Source organism: Nothoprocta perdicaria, unplaced genomic scaffold (assembly GCF_003342845.1).
Source record: "Nothoprocta perdicaria isolate Ctin4 unplaced genomic scaffold, notPer1 scaffold_133, whole genome shotgun sequence".
Classification (NCBI taxonomy): Eukaryota; Metazoa; Chordata; class Aves; order Tinamiformes; family Tinamidae; genus Nothoprocta; species Nothoprocta perdicaria.
Window position 1 is genome coordinate 421,262 of NW_020454461.1, and position 21,139 is coordinate 442,400.

At 36.8% G+C, this 21,139-nt stretch overlaps 2 protein-coding genes across 5 annotated transcripts in view; both read left to right on the forward strand.

Moving 5' to 3' along the window:
- The window catches only part of HNRNPK (heterogeneous nuclear ribonucleoprotein K), a 15,439-nt gene extending 984 nt beyond the window's left edge, over positions 1-14,455 (forward strand). The window contains exons 3-15 of one of the 4 annotated variants that reach the window (XM_026033831.1): positions 406-515; positions 1,900-1,956; positions 3,393-3,436; positions 4,339-4,411; positions 5,006-5,119; positions 6,176-6,304; positions 6,446-6,753; positions 7,073-7,127; positions 10,049-10,099; positions 11,940-11,961; positions 12,041-12,123; positions 12,466-12,635; positions 13,481-14,455. In XM_026033831.1, coding sequence (XP_025889616.1) covers positions 406-515; positions 1,900-1,956; positions 3,393-3,436; positions 4,339-4,411; positions 5,006-5,119; positions 6,176-6,304; positions 6,446-6,753; positions 7,073-7,127; positions 10,049-10,099; positions 11,940-11,961; positions 12,041-12,123; positions 12,466-12,635; positions 13,481-13,511 — 1,247 coding nt within the window. In that variant the 3' untranslated portion in view covers positions 13,512-14,455. Of the gene's footprint in view, positions 1-405; positions 516-1,899; positions 1,957-3,392; positions 3,437-4,338; positions 4,412-5,005; positions 5,120-6,175; positions 6,305-6,445; positions 6,754-7,072; positions 7,128-10,048; positions 10,100-11,939; positions 11,962-12,040; positions 12,124-12,465; positions 12,636-13,419 lie in introns of all 4 variants that reach the window. The other 3 variants (XM_026033833.1, XM_026033830.1, XM_026033832.1) reach the window with 3 other exon arrangements.
- Positions 14,456-15,031: 576 nt separating this feature from the next.
- CUNH9orf64 (chromosome unknown C9orf64 homolog) lies at positions 15,032-20,737 on the forward strand. Its single transcript, XM_026033784.1, has 4 exons — positions 15,032-15,368; positions 15,670-15,929; positions 18,977-19,172; positions 20,293-20,737. The coding sequence occupies exons 1-4, from the start codon at positions 15,032-15,034 to the stop codon at positions 20,523-20,525; spliced, it is 1,026 nt and encodes a 341-aa protein (XP_025889569.1). The 3' UTR covers positions 20,526-20,737.
- Positions 20,738-21,139: the final 402 nt, after the last annotated feature.

Below are 21,139 nucleotides of genomic sequence, written 5' to 3' on the forward strand. Positions count from 1 at the left end.
TTTTATTTTATATTTTATTTTATATTTTATTTTATATTTTATTTTATATTTTATTTTATATTTTATTTTATATTTTATTTTATATTTTATTTTATGATAGAAATACCTAGGTGGTGGGTGATGCTGCACTGTCTTAACAGCACTACATCATATTGCTGATTACTGGCTAAACGTGCAAAATTATCATTTAAATGGTAGTTTATTGATTCTGGATATGCTTTCAATAATTAGCTGTTTTGCTGACAAAAAAAGTTTGCATGCATTACAGAATATCATTGTATATGTCAAAAGTAGTCTTAGGATAATAGGAAGGTATGGCTTATTACTGATACAGCGCATAAACTTGATATGTATTCCACTTTTTTACAACTTAGTTAAATAAATGTTTGTGTTTCCCTACTATGGACCTGTCTACAGGCAAACGCCCTGCAGAAGACATGGAAGAAGAGCAGGCCTTCAAAAGATCTCGAAATACTGATGAGATGGTTGAATTACGCATCCTGCTTCAGAGCAAAGTATGTAGTTTTTTTTGTTGCTTTTTCTAATATCATGTTACTACTCCTGCTTAGGACTTTAAAAATGTGGCGGAATGTTCTTTGTACATTTAAGAATGTGATGTGCTTTTTTAATATACTATTTTAGGAACATTTAAATGTGCATTACTCGTAGAAGTGGTAGAGGTGTCTTGCAATGACATTACATACAATTCTTTTTTTCAAGGATAAGTAATGGMCTCTCATTTAAAAAATATTGCTGAAAAAATAGAGTAACAGAGATTATAACTGTTTTTTCATGTACTTSAGTACGAGATTGTTATTTTAAGAGGATCAATTGCATACTGGTCTCTGGACAGTTTAGAAAATGATAAACTGATGATTGTGAACTGATTGTGAGAAGTCAGATGACTTGCTCGGGATTTTGTTAATTCTTCCTAACAGATTCAGCAAATAGACTTGTAAGTATCATCTGGAAGAAAAGCGGGAGTAGGCTGGTTGCAGTTGTTCTATAGACTAGTTCAAATTACCACAATAAAGTAACTATGAATCTGTTTTTGTGTTTGTAGTTGTTACTGATGAACTTGATTTTGCTATATGTGAAGTTACTCCCACTTTTGTGTTGGGACAAGAAGTGTTGTCTTAAATCTGCATGGGATTGCTGACCAATAGTCAGGTTATGTGGAGTGTTAAAAATTTTCATATGATCGTATATATCAACTGCATAATAAAAGTCATAGGTTAAAACATAGTCCTTGAAATAACCCAATAAGAATGCAGTTTTATGATTATTATTCTTGAATATCTTCCATTTTACTACATTGATTTTGTAAATTTGAGATTAGTGACTATTTGTATTGATCTTAATTTTATCAGATTGTACCAGCCYGTGAGGTCGGTTGGGATGCATAGATAGAATCCATAAGCTATGTTTAAAATTATCAAGAAATATTCAAGGTGGGAAAATGAAGTTTTTGAAAATTCAAAAACAAGCAAACAAAAGTGATAAATCATTCACCTAGCCTGTGAAATCTCATGGGATACTTCTTGGACATCATATTCCAGATGTGAGATTCTTTTAACACAGGCAGAGTTGTCTAGTAACTAGTTAATTAAATTTGGGATTGAAATTAAAATAAGATGCAAAATTTAATATACTTATCTCTTTCCTAAGTTCAGTGACAAGTGCATTTTGACCTTTTTCCAATTAAAAAAAAAAAAGCTTTTTTTTTTTTTTTTTTTTTTTTTTAATTTATCCTTAGTGTAAGCCTTTCATAAGCAAAATGCTCCCTCTGCCCTGGCACAGTGAACTGCAGGTGGTCATAGGAAAATATCATTCTTAGAACATAGCATACATAGGCTGTGCTGTGTTAGCATAACATAACTTCTAAAAACTGTTTTCCAGAATGCTGGAGCAGTGATTGGAAAAGGTGGCAAAAATATTAAGGCACTTCGTACAGACGTGAGTATATATAAGTTTGAACTAATTTAACACCAATTCTTTCAGAGCACTACATTGAAAATTCGATTGCGTGCATTTCTAGAAGTTGAGGAATTCGACTCTAGACATCAATAGTCTAGTTACAAGCCAATTTTAAATGATTGTTAGAGTAGATAACTGAGTTTTTCGGTCTGTATTGTAATTAAAACCCAGATTGAGTCACGTGAGAGGAGAGGTTTATATTAAACCTCTTTGCTTTCTAAAAGGATTCCACTAAATTGCACACTTCAAATGAGTTAACATCTTAATTAGAAATACTGACAAAGCCAAAGCAATGGTATCATTTCCCATATGTGTGAATCAATTATAGTACTACTGAAAGTATTGCAGTTGGCTGGCTTAAACCATTGATACAGAAATTCTTTAACTTCCTTTGAACAACAAACTACTGTCCATCTGTTCTTTCATCAATGGCTTACACATGAAGCATCAAATTACATTAAGGTTGCACAATTTAAATATGGATGTAGAAGACTAAAGAAACATTTCACTCTATTACTTGCAAGCATTTTTAAATGGTCGTGACTTATTTATCTCTTCACATTTATAGTGGGTTGACTCTTGTGATTAGACACATGTTCAGCGTTAATGTTATGTATTTATAAAACTTGGCAGTGCTTCTTAAATTCCATTTGTTTATACTCCTGTACTTAACATCAGCTATGATTTCAGCAATATTTCAATACTCTGTTCAACACAATATTGGATAATATATCATTACACAATCAGTTCCAACTAAGGTCCTAAACTGTAGCAACTAGAATTGAGGATTGAGTTGAAACGGTCAGGAATCCTGCATACGCTCACTTATTTTTGGCAGCTAGCGTTTTTTGTCTTTTTTTTTTTTTTCCAAGTAGATAAATCACCTAAGTCCAGATACTTTAGAATGGTCTGGAACTTTCCCAATTTGCCCAGGGTTTTTGTCATATAGATCTTGACAGGTTTTGTGTCTACCCTCATGAGCCAGCCTGCTACTGAAACATCATATGTTAAAAGTAAAAAATAGTTTAGTCAGATCAAGTAACTCACTTAAGGTCCATACGGTTAAGCCACAGTCAATGTAGCAATCCGTTATTGTATTAATCTTCAGAACAACTTAAGCTTGTTTCATTAATTGAGAGTAATGAGTATAGTTTGTATTAAAATTTATTGCTTTTCCCCCTTTTCCCTCTCCTTGTTTTTTTGGCCATATATCTCCGTTGCCCATGTACTGGATCGACTTGCCCCTGCGTTGCCCACCATGACGTTGGCCCATCCGCCCCTGAACGCCCATGTGAAAACCCTGGTTGGCTATGCCCAAAAATGTGCTCGTTGCCAAACGGGTACCATACTTGACAACTTCCGATTGAATGCCCATGCCCAATGCCAACATCCACGAACGCCAATGACCAATGCAGTACAATGCCAGTGTTTCAGTCCCAGACAGCAGTGGCCCCGAGCGGTATGTCCCAACAGTTTATGCCTCACTGCCTGATTAGAAAGAGAGAAATGTATTTATTACCTGCCTTTATATAATTAAATAGTATCCCCTTATAGACGGTGTATTGTTTTTTCAAGTTTTCTGTCTTATTTTCCCCATTAAGTCTTTTTGTCACTGAACTTTTACGTGAGTTGCCCACCCAAACAATCCACTAATTTTATTTCAATGGAAGGAGCACAGCTTCAAGTGTTGCATATTCGCTGCATTGTAAATCAAATTGTTTCAAAATAGTCTCTCGCTCTGTCTTTGTGGCCCACCTTGCTCCCCCCAACATTGCCTGTTCATAATTATTTCTGATGAAATGCTAACTCTGGTTCACTTTCTTCACTTCTCATTTGTGTTGTCTTTTTTTTTTGTCTTGCATTTGTATTTGTTTTCTTGCGGAGCCCATCAGTAATCTAATTTCTAACTGGTCTCATAACTTTACTCCAGAAATAATGTTCGCCACTTGCATATCCCCACTTTTTCTACGAGAAGGTGTGCCAGTTTTACCAATGTAATAGCGAGGGTATCCTAAATTAGTGGTGGCGGGGAACATGAATATTCACTTCTACTTTCAGTTCTGCGTCAATTCTTGCCCACTTAATCTGAGCCCTTCCAAAGCCCATTCTCTCTTTCTCTCTCTGTCTCTCTCTCTGCAAGACCTACCTAATCTTAAAATTATCATGCATATATATTGGGCATAAACAAAGATGCATGTGTTGTAAATTCAATTAACAGGTTTACTTTAAATGGGGAATAATTGTAAGTTCTTCTGTGTAGTAAATCTCGTTAGGATTTTGTGCATGATTATGAATRTAAAACTTACTTTCACTTCTTCTTTTCCACCTTCTGCATATTATTTGGCACTTACGGCCTGACAGCATCTTGAGTATAAGTGCAGATATAGAGACAATTGGAGAAATCTTGAAGAAGATTATCCCTACTTTGGAAGAGGTATGTCTCACAGATTGATTTCTTTTTCAGAGGAACAATTTTAGCCTTTAAAACAAAATAATTGCTGATGATTCCATGCTATTTTATTATACCATAAAATAAAAAAAAAGCCTCTTTCGATAGGCCTAAAGCTCTCAGACTGCTGGTAGAGTTGGGGGCAGTCTCTGCATACTAGATCAATGTTTAGAACCATTTCATCCCCTTCCAGACATGTTTCCTGACTTACTTATGCCCACGTTCGAACTTGTATCCTGCATTGGCTTTGCACAAGACAGTGCATTGTACTGTTCGATATCTTTTTGAATGTGTATAGGAAGTTATACAATGTAATAAAAGACACGAGTAAAGCTGTTTTGAGACTGCTTTACTTTGAGGTGAGCTTCATAAGTTGTACTGATTTTATCTTAGCAAATACAGAATTGCAATTTGGCAGCAAATTATACCATAGCATGGTGTTTGGGGAAGATAAACACCACAAGTATCTAATTGTTTTTTGAGAATAACGTATTACACTTTATTCTATGAATCTTATTTACATATTGATATATGTATTGCATGTTACATTACATCTTATTTACATGTTGATATTTGCAGTATCAACACTACAAAGGCAGTGACTTCGACTGCGAGTTAAGACTTCTAATTCACCAGAGTCTGGCAGGAGGCATTATTGGTGTCAAGGGTGCTAAAATCAAAGAACTCAGAGAGGTATTGTTTTCTGCTCTTCTTAGATTTGGCTTTTGTTGTACARACAATTGAGTGTTTTGTATTAGTAAGCAGCAAGTATTGGTATCTTTTGTTAACAGTTTCTTTACAGCATACTTGACATGTGGTGTCTGTGTACTGATAACAATCGGTTGCTTATTATAACGTTCTTGCAAACCGTCAGAAATAAAATGGTGATAGGGCTTTTCATCAGGCTTTTAAGCACATTAACATTAGAGCAAATTATATTAAGAAAAGATTTTAAGTCATTTAAGTAAAGTGGCATTCATCACTTTTTGGAATGAACTACTGGATAGACTATATACTTAAATGGAAGACAGGTCATACAGAACAGTTCAAAGTGAACATACCTACATGAATTCCTAAGGTGATAATTTAAGAGGTGTTTTCTATAATTTTTCTGTAAAAATCAGTTTTTATTTTACTCTTTGGAGATCATGATTTCCTGTCACTGGAGGAACAAAAACTATATTCTCAAAGGCTAGTGCTCTGTATAAATCTGGAGTTGTTTTCTGTCTTTTCCCTGGCATTGTATCAAGGGCAGTTCCAGGTCAATTTAGATGTAAACTTTYATCTGTTTGTGTGAGTTGAGGGGGAGGTAAGGTGACACAACTTAATGCTTGAAATGTCATTGTTTTGCATCAGGAGTATGGTATGTGAAGGTTAATATACCCCGTAAGCTCACAATGGCTATGTGGTTCTTTTGCTAATACTTACTGAATGAAAGTATAGATGAGCCATAATTGAAACATGAGAAGTTAAATGTTCTTCCCTTTCACTAGTATTTCATGCAAAATGTCATTGTAGGTCTTTAAAAGATAATCTTGGATGTGAGACTAATTTGTATAGTCTCTATTTTGAACACTAATTTGCATGTGAGAACACCGAAGCAAGCACGCAGTTAAAATGACTTGAATAGTTTGGTTTTACTGTTTTTTTATAGGTGTTTTAATATTCAATACCCTTTTTGCTTTCAGTAAGTTCACAAAGTTGTTTAAAATACTTGTATTTGAAAATGGTGAGCTTTTTCTTCAACAGAACACTCAGACCACCATTAAGCTCTTCCAAGAGTGTTGTCCTCATTCCACTGACAGAGTGGTGCTTATTGGAGGAAAACCAGATAGAGTTGTGGAATGTATCAAGATTATCCTGGATCTTATCTCTGAGGTAATGTGTGTTAAATAGGTTCATTCTTTCTTTCTGAATGTATAAATTTGTATTTATGTTTAATATATTATTTGCATATGCTAATTATTAGCAGCCAGTGCTAACTCAGGGAGGGGTGTGTTTTTGTTTTGATTGTTCTAGTCTCCAATTAAAGGACGAGCTCAGCCTTACGATCCCAATTTCTATGATGAAACATACGATTATGGTGGCTTCACAATGATGTTTGATGATAGAAGGGGACGTCCTGTAGGCTTTCCAATGCGTGGAAGAGGAGGTTTTGATCGAATGCCTCCTGGTCGTGGTGGACGACCCATGCCACCATCAAGAAGAGACTATGATGATATGAGCCCTCGCAGAGGACCTCCACCACCGCCCCCTGGTCGTGGGGGCAGAGGTGGCAGCAGAGCTCGTAATCTTCCCCTTCCTCCTCCACCTCCTCCTCGCGGCGGGTGAGTTGTTGCATAGATGCTTTGTATGAAACTTGAATTTGTTGAATCATACTTGTGTTTCACACTCGCATGTTGGTAGTGATTACACGGGGTTTACTGCAACACCGTTTTTGTTTTTTAAAGTATTTTACTTAAATTATTTACTATACTGCAGCAGTTGACCCCCTGCTATAGCTAGTAGTCAAATATTTTGTACTGTTGCTTAAAATTTTGCTAAAACATTTAGAATTTCTTAGTTTTGTGTAATAATGACTGTGAAAAATTACTGTATACAGACTAGTTTGTAACAAGTGACGTGCTCCTGTTTTTCTTATTTTAGAGATCTCATGTCTTATGACCGAAGGGGCAGACCTGGAGACCGTTACGATGGAATGGTAGGAGTTTAAAGTTTGTATTATTCACTCAAAACAGTTAGGACTTCAAATATCTGAAGAAACCTGAACTTGTGCATTTAAATGCTGAACATGTACGCATCTGATACATTTTTAGTACTATACAAGAGTTTTGCCCACACAGTGGTCCCTTCCTTACGGAGGAATGTTTGGAATGTGAAGAGCCCTTTAGGGTGTAAAGGGTATATGGGGTGTGATCTGCTCAAGAAAATAAATCGGAACAGTATTTCTAAACTCTGCTAACAAGTTAGCTTTTCAATTCAAGCAGGCATTCTTAATGCATCTGTTAGAAAACTTGTATCCAGTTGATCCAGCAGATTATTGCTTTTGAAACCTCTTTTACCTCTGCTGCCTCTTCTGCCATGTTTGGTTACAATGCCAATGCTACCTATTGCTGAGTAATAATTTTCATAAGATATGAATGGTTTAAAAGGCTTAAAGATACCCTTCCATTGTATACTCTGAAATGCATTTTTCCAGTGGTCATCTGCTCTTCTACTAGGTAGATTCCTCATGCTTGGAAATAAAAGTCATGGGCATAAAGGAGTTAAATCTAGAATAGCAATGTTTGTTTCTTCTCTAGCTCTTTCTGGTACTTTACTCAAAATGACAGATAAGACAAGGTAAAATTTGGAATGGATGGAAGAGAAAGGATTTAGAATAGCTGTAAACTAAATTACCTAAACAAGTTTTACGCTTTGCCTCTATCTGGGAGAAAAAAATGTTGAAAGTTGGTATTACAGGAATATCAAAATTGAGTCACCAGAAGCCTGTCAGAAATACTGAAAGACTTAAAATTGCAGTCCTTTTGGACTTTGTCTAACCTTATTTATCAGGTTGATCTTGGCTTTCTTGACATGAGTTTCTACGAATAAGTATAGTCATAGCCAGTTTTCTGTATTCCAGTAAGCATTTTTTTTTTCTCACTACACAGTGAATTGCCTATGGCTTTGGATGTGTGTTACAACAGAAGTGTAACCCCTGGAGTATTAGAGGTGTCTAATACCCATAATAAGGGCTGATTCCCAACCTAGTTTGTACTTAATATATAGCTTTAGTGTAGCTGTTAATTCTGGTATCCTTAATTGGTTAAGTGGATGAGAAGTTCTTACATGTTTTGTAGAAAAATCAGGTCTTCTGATGCTGCTGAAACCTACTATCCATAGGAAAGGCTGGATGCAAAAGACGAGAACACTCTTACGTAGATGCATTAAAGAAACAAGATCTTTTGTCCAGACCAAGACTGTAGTCGTAGGTGTTGAATGTGCAGAAATTTTCATGTCCTGCTAATGTCTCCTTTCCACTAGAGTCAGAAAGATTCAATACAAGATGGGATGTTGAATGATGAATGTCATATTTCTGAGATAGGACAATATTGAAAGCCTTACAAATTTTAAAATGGGAGAAGAAAACCATTTGAATTAAAGTCGGCTTCCTCATGTCTGTATAATTCTGGGTGACTCTGCATCATAAGAAATTGTGTCTCAGTCTGGGCACTACTAGTTTGAAGAGTTTACTTGGTTTATAATTTGTGGAGGTGTTTCCTAAAGGAGAGACATGCACAGTTTGTCAATTCCAGAACTATATGTTTGTGGCTATTAACAAAACCGTATCAAATTTTTGTGCACATTCTAATAACGGATATTCTGATAGTTGAGAAAGCCTGACTGAATGTGGTCCTATTTCTAAATAACTTTCAGTGTTTACCCACCATAACACACAGACATGGAAACAAAAAAAATGAAGCTTAAAAATACTTGTTTATTTAAAATGGCTAATTTCTGGTGTTTCCAGTGTATTTTTAAACTGAATAGAGGAGTAAATTAGACTGTTTAGAATATATATTCATACTTCTAATCAATCTTTGTTTATTCGAATACTTTGCAGTTCTTGATTCCCTTTATTTATGTGCACATATATGTGTCTCTATTAAAGATATGCATATAGAGTACCGAATGTACACACACTTCAGAGCTTGAGCATTAAAAAGCCTATAGGAAATCAGTAATGGAAAAATGTTTAGCTGGTATTTAACAGTTTAAATACTGAAAAAAATTAACAAAACTTCTCTCTTGTTTTAACTTTACATCATTTTTGAGGAACAAGAATTTGGTATCATCAGTTAGGATGGCATGCATCTTCTTTCATTAGATACAAAAGTTAATTCTTGTTAATTCTTGTTAATGCTCCGATTGCTCTGCCTAGCTTTGCCTTCCATCTTAGTGCCTAGCCTAGTATAAATGAGTCTGTAGAGTACGAGCGAGCTTTTATATTTTTAGTTTGTTGTTCATGCTTAACACTGCAGAGGCGTTTGCCTTAGTAACTTAAAGTGGACTCTGTACAAATTATATTTTAAGATTGTCTGATTTATTTCAGAATTGTGGGGGGGGAAAGCTAAATACAGTTTTCTTTAATCTACTTATATTAACAATATATGTATATTGCTAGCTAGTTTTTGGCTACTTGAGGCAGATGGAAAGGAACTAATAAAATGTGGTAAGCCATGTCCTTCCTACTTGAAGGACTACTTCATTATTTCATCTTTTTGGCAAATAGTGCTTTCCTATCACTTAAAGGTCTTTGGGGAAAAAAGATACAACAGTACAGCAAAGTTTGAATGTAAGTCTGACAACCTTTGCAAGAGGAAAATCTGTTTACAGAAAGAGGGAAGAAATTAATGTGATTAGTTAAGAGAACCCAAAAGGGTGAAAGTAAAAGCGAGCAAATCTTCTCACTGATCTCTGTTATGTACTTCTGAGTCTCTGCAGTAGATAAGGCGTTAAAGAAAATATTTTCCGTATCTGTGTGTTTACTTGCAATGTGAAGTAACTTGTAAGCTTCCTTGAGATGGACTTAATTTGAACTAATTTCATCTTTTCTTAATGTTGTGTTGTGCCTGGAAGATGATGCAGTGTCATGTGGATGCCTGTGATGACATGCAACCACCAGAACTGGTGAGTGTGTTCATCCCTTTGTTTAGCTGTTTTACTAGTTCATTGTGAGAAAATAATTGAATTGATTTAGTAGTAGCTGGAAACACTTGAATTTAGTGAGTGAGCTTGCAGCAACTGAAAATCCCTAAGGTTGTCCTTCTGATTCAGAGCCTTGGCATTTTTTATCCTAACAATGTGTCCTGTGCAGGCAGTTAATATTCTGCAAGAAGCAGCACAACTGGAAGAGAGGAGTTTTTATGTTTATTGCCTTGTGTAGTCCATTTTAGTGTTCTAAACTGTAGCTATTACTATAACTCTTCCTTTTCAATAGAGTGGTGGTGCATGCATTTAGGACATGTACTGTATATTAACTTCGTGTTGTGTTTTCACATAACTAAAAAGCCCTTCTGCATTATCTCTCCCTGTATTTTAAAATACTGCTTATGATGAGTCACATGTGTATTTATCAAATTCTTTACTCTTAAGGGGTTTTAGGAAGGGAAGTTTAAAGGGGATAGTCAAGTGTTTATGCTGTGTAGGAGATAGCAGAAGTGCTGCCAAATATTAAACATCAATTCCTGGCTGACATAAACACTGCAGTTCTAATTAGTCATCTGTTCTCAATTTATTTTCTCTTCTGTAATCTGTAGAGGAGAACCAGGAAATACAGGAATGTTCATTAAAACAGATAAGCCCAAAAAAGAATGTTCAAAACATCCTATGCAATCCATCAACAATCCCGTGCAAAACATCATCAGAAAAAAAAAGTGTACTGAAAAGTGTATTGGCATTAAATGTGCAGCTTTGATCAGCCTCTGAATTCAGTACTATTCAGTGTTGTTCATTTTCCTGCATTTTGCACTCTACTACATGTTCTTTATGTTGTATATCAGTCTCTATTGGTAAGCAACATGATTACACAATAAAGGTTGCATAGAAACAGATGATCCATTTTAATGTGGTTCTGGAAAGGTAGAAGGTAGTTTAGTTGTGGGGAAGGAGGGTGTTCGTTGGTGGGGTTTTTTTGTTTGTTTTGGTAGGAAGAGTGAGAAATAAGTTACTTGTATATAGAGAGTTTGTAGTGCAACAAGTTCCCATGTTTCTCAGAGATTATGTTTAAGTTGAATTCTGGAAAAGCACACACATTTATACTTTCATAGGAGGCTATAAAAATGTTCTAATGCCTTCTAAATGCACAAAACCACAAATTAAGCACTTGATATTAAGTGCCAGTTTATGAATTCTAAAAATAAAGTGCATTACAGAATGGCACTAACATATGCCACAGTTGTCCTTTAGAAGATACAGGGGAGGAGAATAGCATCATCTGTACGGAGAGTTCAGTTACTGAGGTATTATTTGAGATCACTAGTTTGTCAACACTTCATCTCATTGAAAACAATTTATGGAGCAGACTTTTAGATCCAAAACTGAGACTGAGATTTCTGTATCTCCTGAGCTATTCAAGTTTTAGTAATAAAGCTGAAGTCTGCTTTGAATGTTAACTTTAATCAGAGGGTCAGGAATAGGTCTTTGTCAAGTGCTGTCTGTCACCAGTAGGATAACTTGATAAACTAGTATGGCTGGATCCTTAATGTTATTTAATGCCCTATTCTTAGAGGTTTTGACAGGATAGAATAAGATACACATGAGACTTCTCACATTGTTTCTGGCTTGTCCTCTCCTTTCAGAATGCCTTTGACACTTCTTTATTTGTAGTAGGGTGGTTTGAAGGTTGAGCTATTTGCCAAAATTACGCTCCAAGTTAACAGTATGGTACTTGTCATGAGAATATGTTAATAAAACATGATTATTCACTAAAGATTTTTTTGTTTGTTTTTTTTCTCTCACTCTGCTATAGTTTGAAGGTGGCTCTGGATATGGTAAGTTTTTTTACATAAAACTTCTACACATACTGCATAACTTAATCATTAAAGGGCTTGATACATACGTTTAAATCAGACTATTCTTATGCAGGGGGCCGTGGGTCATATGGAGATCTTGGTGGACCCATCATCACAACACAAGTAACAATTCCAAAAGATGTAAGTAAAGTTAGTCTTGCTCTTTGTGTTTCTTTTTATCCGACTATATAAGTAAATCATAACTTCGGGATGCTTTTTAAAAGTCCTTTAAAAATTGCTTTTAAAATTACGCAAGTATTTATAAATCACCAGAAGTCTTTCCTTTAGCGTATTTGTTTTGTGAGCTTAGTCACTTACTGAACAATTGCATTAATTGTTAACAGTAGAGATAATCTGCATAGTTGCTTTTATGAAAACAAACAGCTGGTTCTTCCAACTTCATACCACTGTGATATCTGTAGCTGTTTATTTTTATAGAGCAAGTTGTAACAAAAGAAGTTAATGCTTTGTTTTCTCCCCTAGTTGGCTGGATCTATAATTGGAAAGGGAGGCCAGAGAATCAAACAAATACGTCATGAGTCAGGAGCTTCGATCAAAATTGATGAACCATTAGAAGGCTCAGAAGATCGGATAATAACTATTACGGGAACACAGGACCAGATACAAAATGCACAGTATTTACTGCAGAACAGGCAAGTTGAAGCTTAATGCTGTTCTTAGTGTCAATTTTAAACTGACTTTTTTCCCCTACTACATTCTGAAGCTCTTCTCTGTGATGTAGTTTCTAGAAGGCAGGTTTTAAGTTTGAACCTAACTTCTCCAGTTGTGGCATTTCTGCCTTGATTCTCCTCTGTTCTCCATTTTAAATAAAATGAAGACGCCCTCAAAACTAATCTTGCTGGAAGACGCCTTAACCAAGCAGTCCTCTCATTTCTCTGGTGAAAACTGCTGCAAAAAACTACTTGTAATAAATTATATAGAGCCTGTAGAAAATATAGAAGATTTCAATGGATGTTGGTCTAGTTCTGTGTGGAAGACTAGTGATTTTGTTGTTTTTAGATAACTGAATTGACAACAAATCACAGTCTGCCATATGGCACAGGCCATGCCTCTACAGGACAAGTTGAAATCGATTGGTGCTGTTAATGCAGCATTTCACACCTTGCTGGCATTGTCTTTTTTTTTTTTTTTTTTTTCCTCCTCCAAATATTAACAGTTTCAGTTTTCTTTTGCTCTACTAACATGTTGGCTATCTTAGCAATTCTTAATGTTTAACTTGAATGGTTTGACTTTAGGCTACTAATACTTAAATGTGCTTAAGATCCTCCTATATCTATAATTACTAGCTATATACTACCTTTAAAAAAATACTTCTAAACATTTTAGGAGTTTGTAATCTCTAATGTCATTGTGAATATTAATACCAGATGTATGGTCAATCATTCTAATACATGCTTTTTTCTTTTTCTTTTATAGTGTGAAGCAGTATGCAGATGTTGAAGGATTCTAATGCAAGATTATTTTTTCTTTTTTATAGTGTGAAGCAGTATTCTGGAAAGTTTTTCTAAGACTAGTGAAGAACTGAAGGAGTCCTGCATCCTTTTTTTTTTATCTGCTTCTGTTTAAAAAGCCAACATTCCTCTGCTTCATAGGTGTTCCGCATTTGAGGTGTAGTGGAATCTTTGCTGTCCACCAGATGTAATGTTTTAGTTCCTTACAAATATTTCGGGGGAGGGAAAGGGCGCGTGAGACTAACATTGACATTTTGAAACAGCAGCAGAGAGAGTGGATTTTATTTTTGTTCATTGTTGGTGGTAAATTGTCATGTTTTCTGTAACTATTGTGAACACCTAGCTTTACGTACACTGTATTTTTTGAAGGGGGGGGGAGAATACTGGTAGTCCACGTGTCCCTGGCATCCTTTTAAGAGCAGTGTGCAGAATGTAATGCTCTTTTGTAAGAAACGTTTAATGATTTTTAAATAAATTTAGTGAACCTATTCTTGGTGGTCATTATTTTTAGATATATGCATAAGGTAATATCTAAAATGGATAAACCCTTCCTCTCCCCCCTTCCTGCAAAAAGATGCATAAATGAAAGTTGCTGTTAAGCTTGCTCTTCTGCTTCTTTGATATAGATGGAGTTAAGTGTTCTTGGTAAATTAAAGAAACAGTGTGAAGACAATGGCTCAGCTTTGCTATCTGGGGAAAAAAATGCAAAAATACTCATGCATATGTTGTGTAAAATTTGACTTTTTCGCAAGTGTTTGGCCCTCTTCGCAGTACATATATATATTGGTGACAGTATATGAATAAAGTATTTAAAAACTTTGTGATGTCACTGAGTTACAGTGGTAAAGTACACCTAATTCTAGACAGCTTAATGCAAATTACACTGTTAGAAATGGCAGTTGGTGTACCATTAACGATTGATTTCTAGTTTTCAGAGCTTTCATTTGTATGCAGTAGAAATTTTTATGATTTGGCGAATTTACAGCATCTTAACTCTGTAATTTGTTTTTCATTGTATACAGACTTAACCTTGTTTGGTTTCCTTACTGTATGTTGAATTCCATAGGAAATAATTGTGAGAAATAAAAAAAAAAAAAAAAAAAAAAAAAAGGCAAAAAAAAAAGCGCTAAAACTTCCTCTGGATATCTCATGTAATACCTTGGCATTTGTATTTATAGTTTATAAGTCTTAATTTCACTTCCTAAATAAAAACGATTAAAAACCGCACCAGATCTTGGCCGCTGAGGATGTGGAGGTGGAGGGGGTTCTGCGCGGGGGCTGCAGCCATGTCGCCGCCTCGGCCCTCGGCCTCGCTGCAGAGCGCCGSCTCCTGCCCGCACTCGGCGCGGGCCGTTTCCGCGGCGGGGCCCGGCTCGGAGGTGAGAGGCGGAGCCTGCGCCGGCGCGCGGGAAGCGGCGCAGCCTCAGCCCTTGGCGGGAAAGGCAAGGGCGGCGCCCGGGCACGGAGCTGGCGCGGAGCGGCGGCTGCGCATGCGCGGGGCCCGGCGCGCCATGGCGCCTGCGTGGCGCCGATGGGCGGTGGCGGAAGGCGCGCCGGGAAGCGGGAGGTCGAGCAGCATGGAGGCGCCGCTGTCGCCGCTGGAGTCGGCGCGGTTCATCGCGGAGCGCAGCGCGGATGTGTCAGTGGAGGAGGAGGGCGCGAGGCGCCTGGCCGAGGCGCTCTTCGACAAGGCGTCGGCGGAGGAGTTCGGCGTGGCTGGCTGGAAGCGGCTGCACGAGCTGAACCCGCAGGCGGCCAGCGAGGAGGCAGTGAACTGGGTGTTCCTGGTGGACGCGCTCAACTTTTCCTTCTGGGCCGAGCGCGACGACCGCAAGTGCCTCATCAAGTACAAGGGCAGGAGCTACAGCGGCTACTGGGCCCTGTGTGCCGCCGTCAACCGCGCGCTCGACGACGGTCAGTGGCGGTTGGGGCCGTTGTGGCGGTTGGGGCCGTTGTGGCGGTTGGGGCGGCGCCAGCTCGGCGCCCCCTGGCGGGCGGCTCGGGGCGCGCGGCGGCCGCGCCGGAGGGGAGGGAGGGAGGAAAGGAAGAAAGGAGGGAGGGCGCCGCCCGTGGCCACGGCGCTTGTCAGATCCCAAGAGTTGCTAAACTTTTCTAGTCTGCTGTAGCACAAATGCTTTCCCCTGTGGTAGGGCACTGCGTTAGTTCTTCAGATAGGGTACAGCAGTCTAAAGGCCTCGTTCTTACCCTCCTGAAGGAATACCCATTACCAGTGCCTCTTACTTCGCCACCATGACGCTCGAGCAGGTCAGGCACGTGTTTCGCTCCGACTCGGAAGTCCCTATGCCTTTGGTTGAGGAGAGGCACCGGGTGCTGAATGAAAGTGGAACGGTTCTGCTGGAGAAGTTCGGAGGATCTTTCCTGACCTGTGTTAAAATGAGTGAAAAAAGTGCTCAGAAGCTACTACGCTTAGTAGTGGAAAATTTCCCTTCTTACAGAGATGAAGCTGTATTTGAGGTGAGTTGCTTCCAACACTGGATTTCTGTCTTAAGAATTTACTCATTGTGGTTTTAAAGTACAGCTGTTAAGTTGTCCATGAAAATTCTTCTRAAATGGTGGTCAGTTAAGAAATGATCCAAAATTTGTGATTTTTTTTTTCTGGAAAAGCAGGAGGTCTACAAAAACATTTCTATGGAAGTTCAGAATATATTCAAAAATAAAATTCAAGAGAAAGGAAAGGAAAACATTATTATAGCTATTAAGTTCAAATCTAATATGTATTAAGGTCTATATAATGCAAAGAAATTGAGACTTTGGAACTGTTGTTATTTATTCCTACTAGCAACACATTATTAAGATGGGATTTTTTTTCCTTTTTCCTATTTTCCTTTGAGATAAGACTTCTGGTGGACCAAACKATGCTTTTTATTAAGATATGGCAAAATCGTTTTAATTTCCTATTGATCCTGTCTCTAAAAGCAAGATAAAATTTTATTAGCAAATCGTGTTAAGTTGAAATTCAATTTTATATTCCTTACGAGTCACTTTTTTTGCAGAACAAGCCTTTGTATGTATATGTATAACACACAGGTATATGTGTGTGTCTGTGTCATATGTATGTATACACAGTCTGTGTTTTCATCATTTCAATTGTTGATATTACGATATAGTCCAGTTCCCAGTTCAGCTGTACATACATTGTAGCCAGTGCATGTGCATTGTGTTTGAGATACCTTTTTTACCTGCAAAGTCAGAATCAGCTTCTAATCCTCATCCACTCCACTTTATCTTTTCAGCAGCTAATGAAGGAAATGAAACTAATAAAATTGTGAAAATGTACAGTTACTGCTGATTCAGTAGACATGAACAACTACAGATCAGAATTAAGCCCACATTATCATGCTCTGATAATGAATATTTATCACAGCTTTAGTATTATACAGATAGACTATGACAACTTTCCTCAGTTACATTCTGACCTTCTAGAGTAGCTTCTAAAATTAAGGTAGTTCTTTGGCTATATTTTGTGTGTTTGGCAAAACATATTTTACAAAGCTACACATTACTGAATATATTTTTATAAATTGGTTATGTTCTTTTTCTTCTGAAAAGTGAATTACAAACTTGAGACTGAGGTTATAAAATAATAATGATCCACCATAATGATCTACCTCTTTTTCTTTTCTTTTTTTGTACTTGCTCTGCTGTTTTGATCTTTTATAAACCCAGTACTCCTCCTTTCTCTTCATATCAATAGTTCAGAATTAGTTACATCTCATAATATGGACTCACTGCAGTGACAAAGAGGTACAAATGCCCTCACTCTAGTAGTTTCTCTTGGAAAGTGAGAGTGTTCTTGAAAAAGCACACTAGTGGTATAGCCATCAGGTAAAATACTCTATTTTTGGACAAATGTTACTGTTGTTGGGATGCATTAGCCTCCACCTAAGGCTTTTGTTGCTGTTCTGTTTAAAAGAATGGTGGAAAATTTTATTGCAAATGCTAAGTAGTATTCTTCATAAATAAAACTTCACACAAACGTCATCAAGTCTGTGCAGCACAGAAATTAATCATAATTGAAGCGGTGAAATTATAAATCCATGTGCTTGATGAAAAATGCCAGGCAGTAYTTTTTTTCTGAATTAAACTGCTGCATGAAAGGAAGAGTTCCATTTGAATTGACCCTCCTCCTGATTTTGTAAAATGATGAAGTGCTGGAGGCTATCTATACTTTCTTACTATACTGGAAAAAATCTCAGTGCCAGTAGAAGAGCAATCTTTGTCTTAGCTTTTCATGAATTTCAGCACTTTATGAGATAAATATTAATTATTGACTTCCTATTGTGATGTTTCAAATGGCATTTTATTATTTAACATCTTCTATGTTGCCTAGTCTCTAGAAGTAAGTTTATCTGTGCCAAAGTAGGAAATAAAGTACACAGAAAACTAGTTTTCAAAATGTTTGCAGAAGTTACTGTTCTGTGAAACATAGTAGAACATCTTGTTTTCAGGGTTTTTGGAGAACAACAATATTTAAAAAATACATTTTGTTTTCTGGAATAGTCTGTAGTATCTTGGCAGTAAAGATTAAATCAATTTTTAAAATGGTAAAATTAAAATTGGTAATTTTTTACTATGTGAGGAGGGTACTAGAGTAAAACTTGAAATGATTCACGTCCCCATGCTGTATTATGGAGTAGCTATTTCACTTTGATAGGCACCCTTTATAAAACAAGGAAAATTATAAATTTTAGCTAAATAAATTTTAGTTTTAGCTATAAATGAAAAATTCTAACCTGGAGCTGTTTAAGTGCACATTTACTGTTACACATTTACTGTTTCACAAAGTGAAAATCTTAAATACATTTTGTATATAGTATAGCTTTTCTCTCTGTGAGTAAGTACAAAGGCATATACATTTTTGCAGATTTAGCCCATCAATAAAATATTTGACAAAATAGAACAAATCAGAATACTTAAAAAATCTCATACTTGAAAATATGCCGCTTACTAAATTTAATTCAGTTCTTCCTCTTTAACTAGCAAGATCTGCTATATACTAAAGGGTAGAGGTTTTCACTAGGATTTAATTTCCTTAACATTAGGAATAAGATGAATAACAAAATATGTCAGTTGTCTGATTATAATACATGCTGCTTATCTTTCTCTTCCCTAAATAGAATATTCAATGAGCACTAGAGTTTTTGAAAGAATTTGTGTTTGCTAGACTCTAGGGAGCACGATTGTCCAATGGAAATAAATGCTTATCGATTCTGAGATCCAAGTGTAATCCGGGCATTTTTCTATTGAATTGCAGTAAACATAGTACGTTTGTATCTCAAAAGTTTGAGGATTCTGTGCTATATTTATTTGTCATCCAAGAGTCTTAATTTTAAGGTGTTCATAATATTGTTCTCTGTTAAGTAAAATATTTGCTTGCTCCAAAAGTAAGCCAGTTGTGTTTTCTAGGACAGTGCAACTCTGTATGTCTCTGTACATGTAATTTTTTCTCTATAAAGACATCTTTCAGACACCTAAATAATTAGCAAATTTTTCTTTATCAGAATAAAAAAGTGGCCTTCTACAAACGAGCACAAATACTTGTGGCAGATACCTGGAGTGTGTTAGATGGCAAAGGAGATGGCTGCTTTGGTGACATTTCTAGTCTGACTATATTTGCTGACTACAGGATCCCTCAAGTTCTCGTCCACTTAAAAGCAATGAAATACTCTGAAGAGCTCATGAAGAAACTCCGCGAAGGTCTGTGCTGAATACTTGTGTTTTTTGATAGCTGGCAGCCTTCTGTAGATGAAAGCTAAAAAGTGTAATGTTTTATCACCATAGGGCTATTTTTTTGCCTCCAAGGAACAAGGAGTTCTGTGTAGTGATGGAGTGACCAAGGGGATCTCATTTTCTATTAGTAATCTCAAATGAGAAGTTCAACTTTTTTTTTCCCTCTCTTAATAAACTGTTCCTTATATTAAACATTAGTGAGGGAGGATTAAAGAAACTCTAAACCAGCTGATTTCTGAGTTTCAAAAAGGCCACTGTTGGGAAAACTCTTTTCAGCGGGCAAGTAATTTTCATTTCCATGTTTAGATAACAGAAGCATCAATTTCTTCATTAGTTCAGAAAAAAAAATGTAAAATGCAGGTTCCTGTTTATCTTTACTGAAGTGCTAGCAGCTACTGTTTTTGTAAYGACAAGCAATATTTATATTTGTCAATTTAAAAATAGGCTGAGTTGTTTACTGAAGATAATCATACATATGGGATGAAAAATGAATCTCACTTTCTAAGCATTTATTTCAGTGAGTAAAAATATAAACAAATCCTTACACAGTTAAAATGGCTGTTTATAAGGAGAACTGCTGTTACCCAATTCTAACACTATACAGCAAGATAAACACAATTGCCTGTGAATCTTAATAGCGTGGTTACATATGTATAATTAGTTGGATAGGCATATCCTTGCTGTATAGGACTCATGGAAAAGAAATTGCCCACCTGATAGATTTAATGTCTTATCCCCCTAAAAGGGAATCAGAGGTTCAAAGGTTCAAGTTATCCTTTGCAAAAATACTGAAATTGTGTTTGGGTATCATTTTTACGTGCACAAACAAATCATCATATAATGTGTAGCATAACCCAAACGTTCTTTTCTTAACTCTCTAACACATGAAGCATTTTATTTGAACTTGAGACAAACTTACAGATGTATGTTGGTAGACTTTTTCCAAAGAGAATGTGCAGCACAGTTATTGGTAGTATCAAAATTGCAGTCCTAGGAGAGAATAAAAATGAAGGAATAAAAAGAGAAAATTGAGGACAATTGGGGGTTTGGTTTCTCAAACCTAATTGCTGTTTCTTGTTTCCTGCAGGAACAATTTTCCAGTCTGGAGACAGACAGGAGGTGGAGATCCGTGGTTGCTCTATCTGGTGCTGTGCATTGATTTGTAAACATTTGCTGGAGCTCTATGAGAAGAAGGGCCAGGATATGCGTGGAAAGATCAATGCGGTTTTACTTGACTACTATCTTTGGGACTATGCCAGGGATCACCGGGAAGACATGAAAGATATTCCGTTTCATAGAGTGCGGTGTATATATTATTAAGGCCAGTCTCCTGGCAGTTTGTATTGGTGTATTATTATGTATTATTCATATCATGCTGTCAAACACCAATTTGGAACTTGCTACTTGCTTTCTGCTAATGCATTTAATAACTCTTGATAATTTTTTTCTTGCTCTGGATCTTTCAATAGCCATGACTGGAATTAATAAGGGAAAACTTGTATGGACAAGCTGCAACTACTGTGGATTATTGCTCTGAGTTTTTTGTTTGCTTCTGCATGTATACATACACTTATATGTACATGTGCATATGTACACAGCCACGTACCTGTTCTTTACAGTCCAGGCCCTTGTTCTTAAAGCAATGTGGTGTCTCACATTCCCTGCCCAAGCTGCTGGGTGATGATGTGCTGTTTCATAGAATCATAAAATGCTTAAGGTTGGAAGGKACCTCAGAGGTCATCTAGTCCAACCCCCCTGCTCACGCAGGGTCACCCAGAGCACGGGGCACAGGGCTGCGTCCAAGTGGGTTTTGAAGATCTCCAAAGAAGGAGACTCCACAACCTCTCTAGGCAGCCTCTTCCAGGGCTCTGCCACCCTCACTGTCAAGAAATGCTTAAGTTCCAGTGGAACTTTTGGTGCCTCAGCTTGTGGCC

Bases quoted from the DNA above. Each gene is read 5' to 3' on its own strand.
- CUNH9orf64 (XM_026033784.1), top strand. From the start codon at position 15,032: ATGGAGGCGCCGCTGTCGCCGCTGGAGTCGGCGCGGTTCATCGCGGAG. The intron at 15,930-18,976 runs GTGAGTTGCTTC...TTTCTTTATCAG, and splicing joins GAGATGAAGCTGTATTTGAG to AATAAAAAAGTGGCCTTCTA. The intron at 19,173-20,292 runs GTCTGTGCTGAA...TGTTTCCTGCAG, and splicing joins CATGAAGAAACTCCGCGAAG to GAACAATTTTCCAGTCTGGA.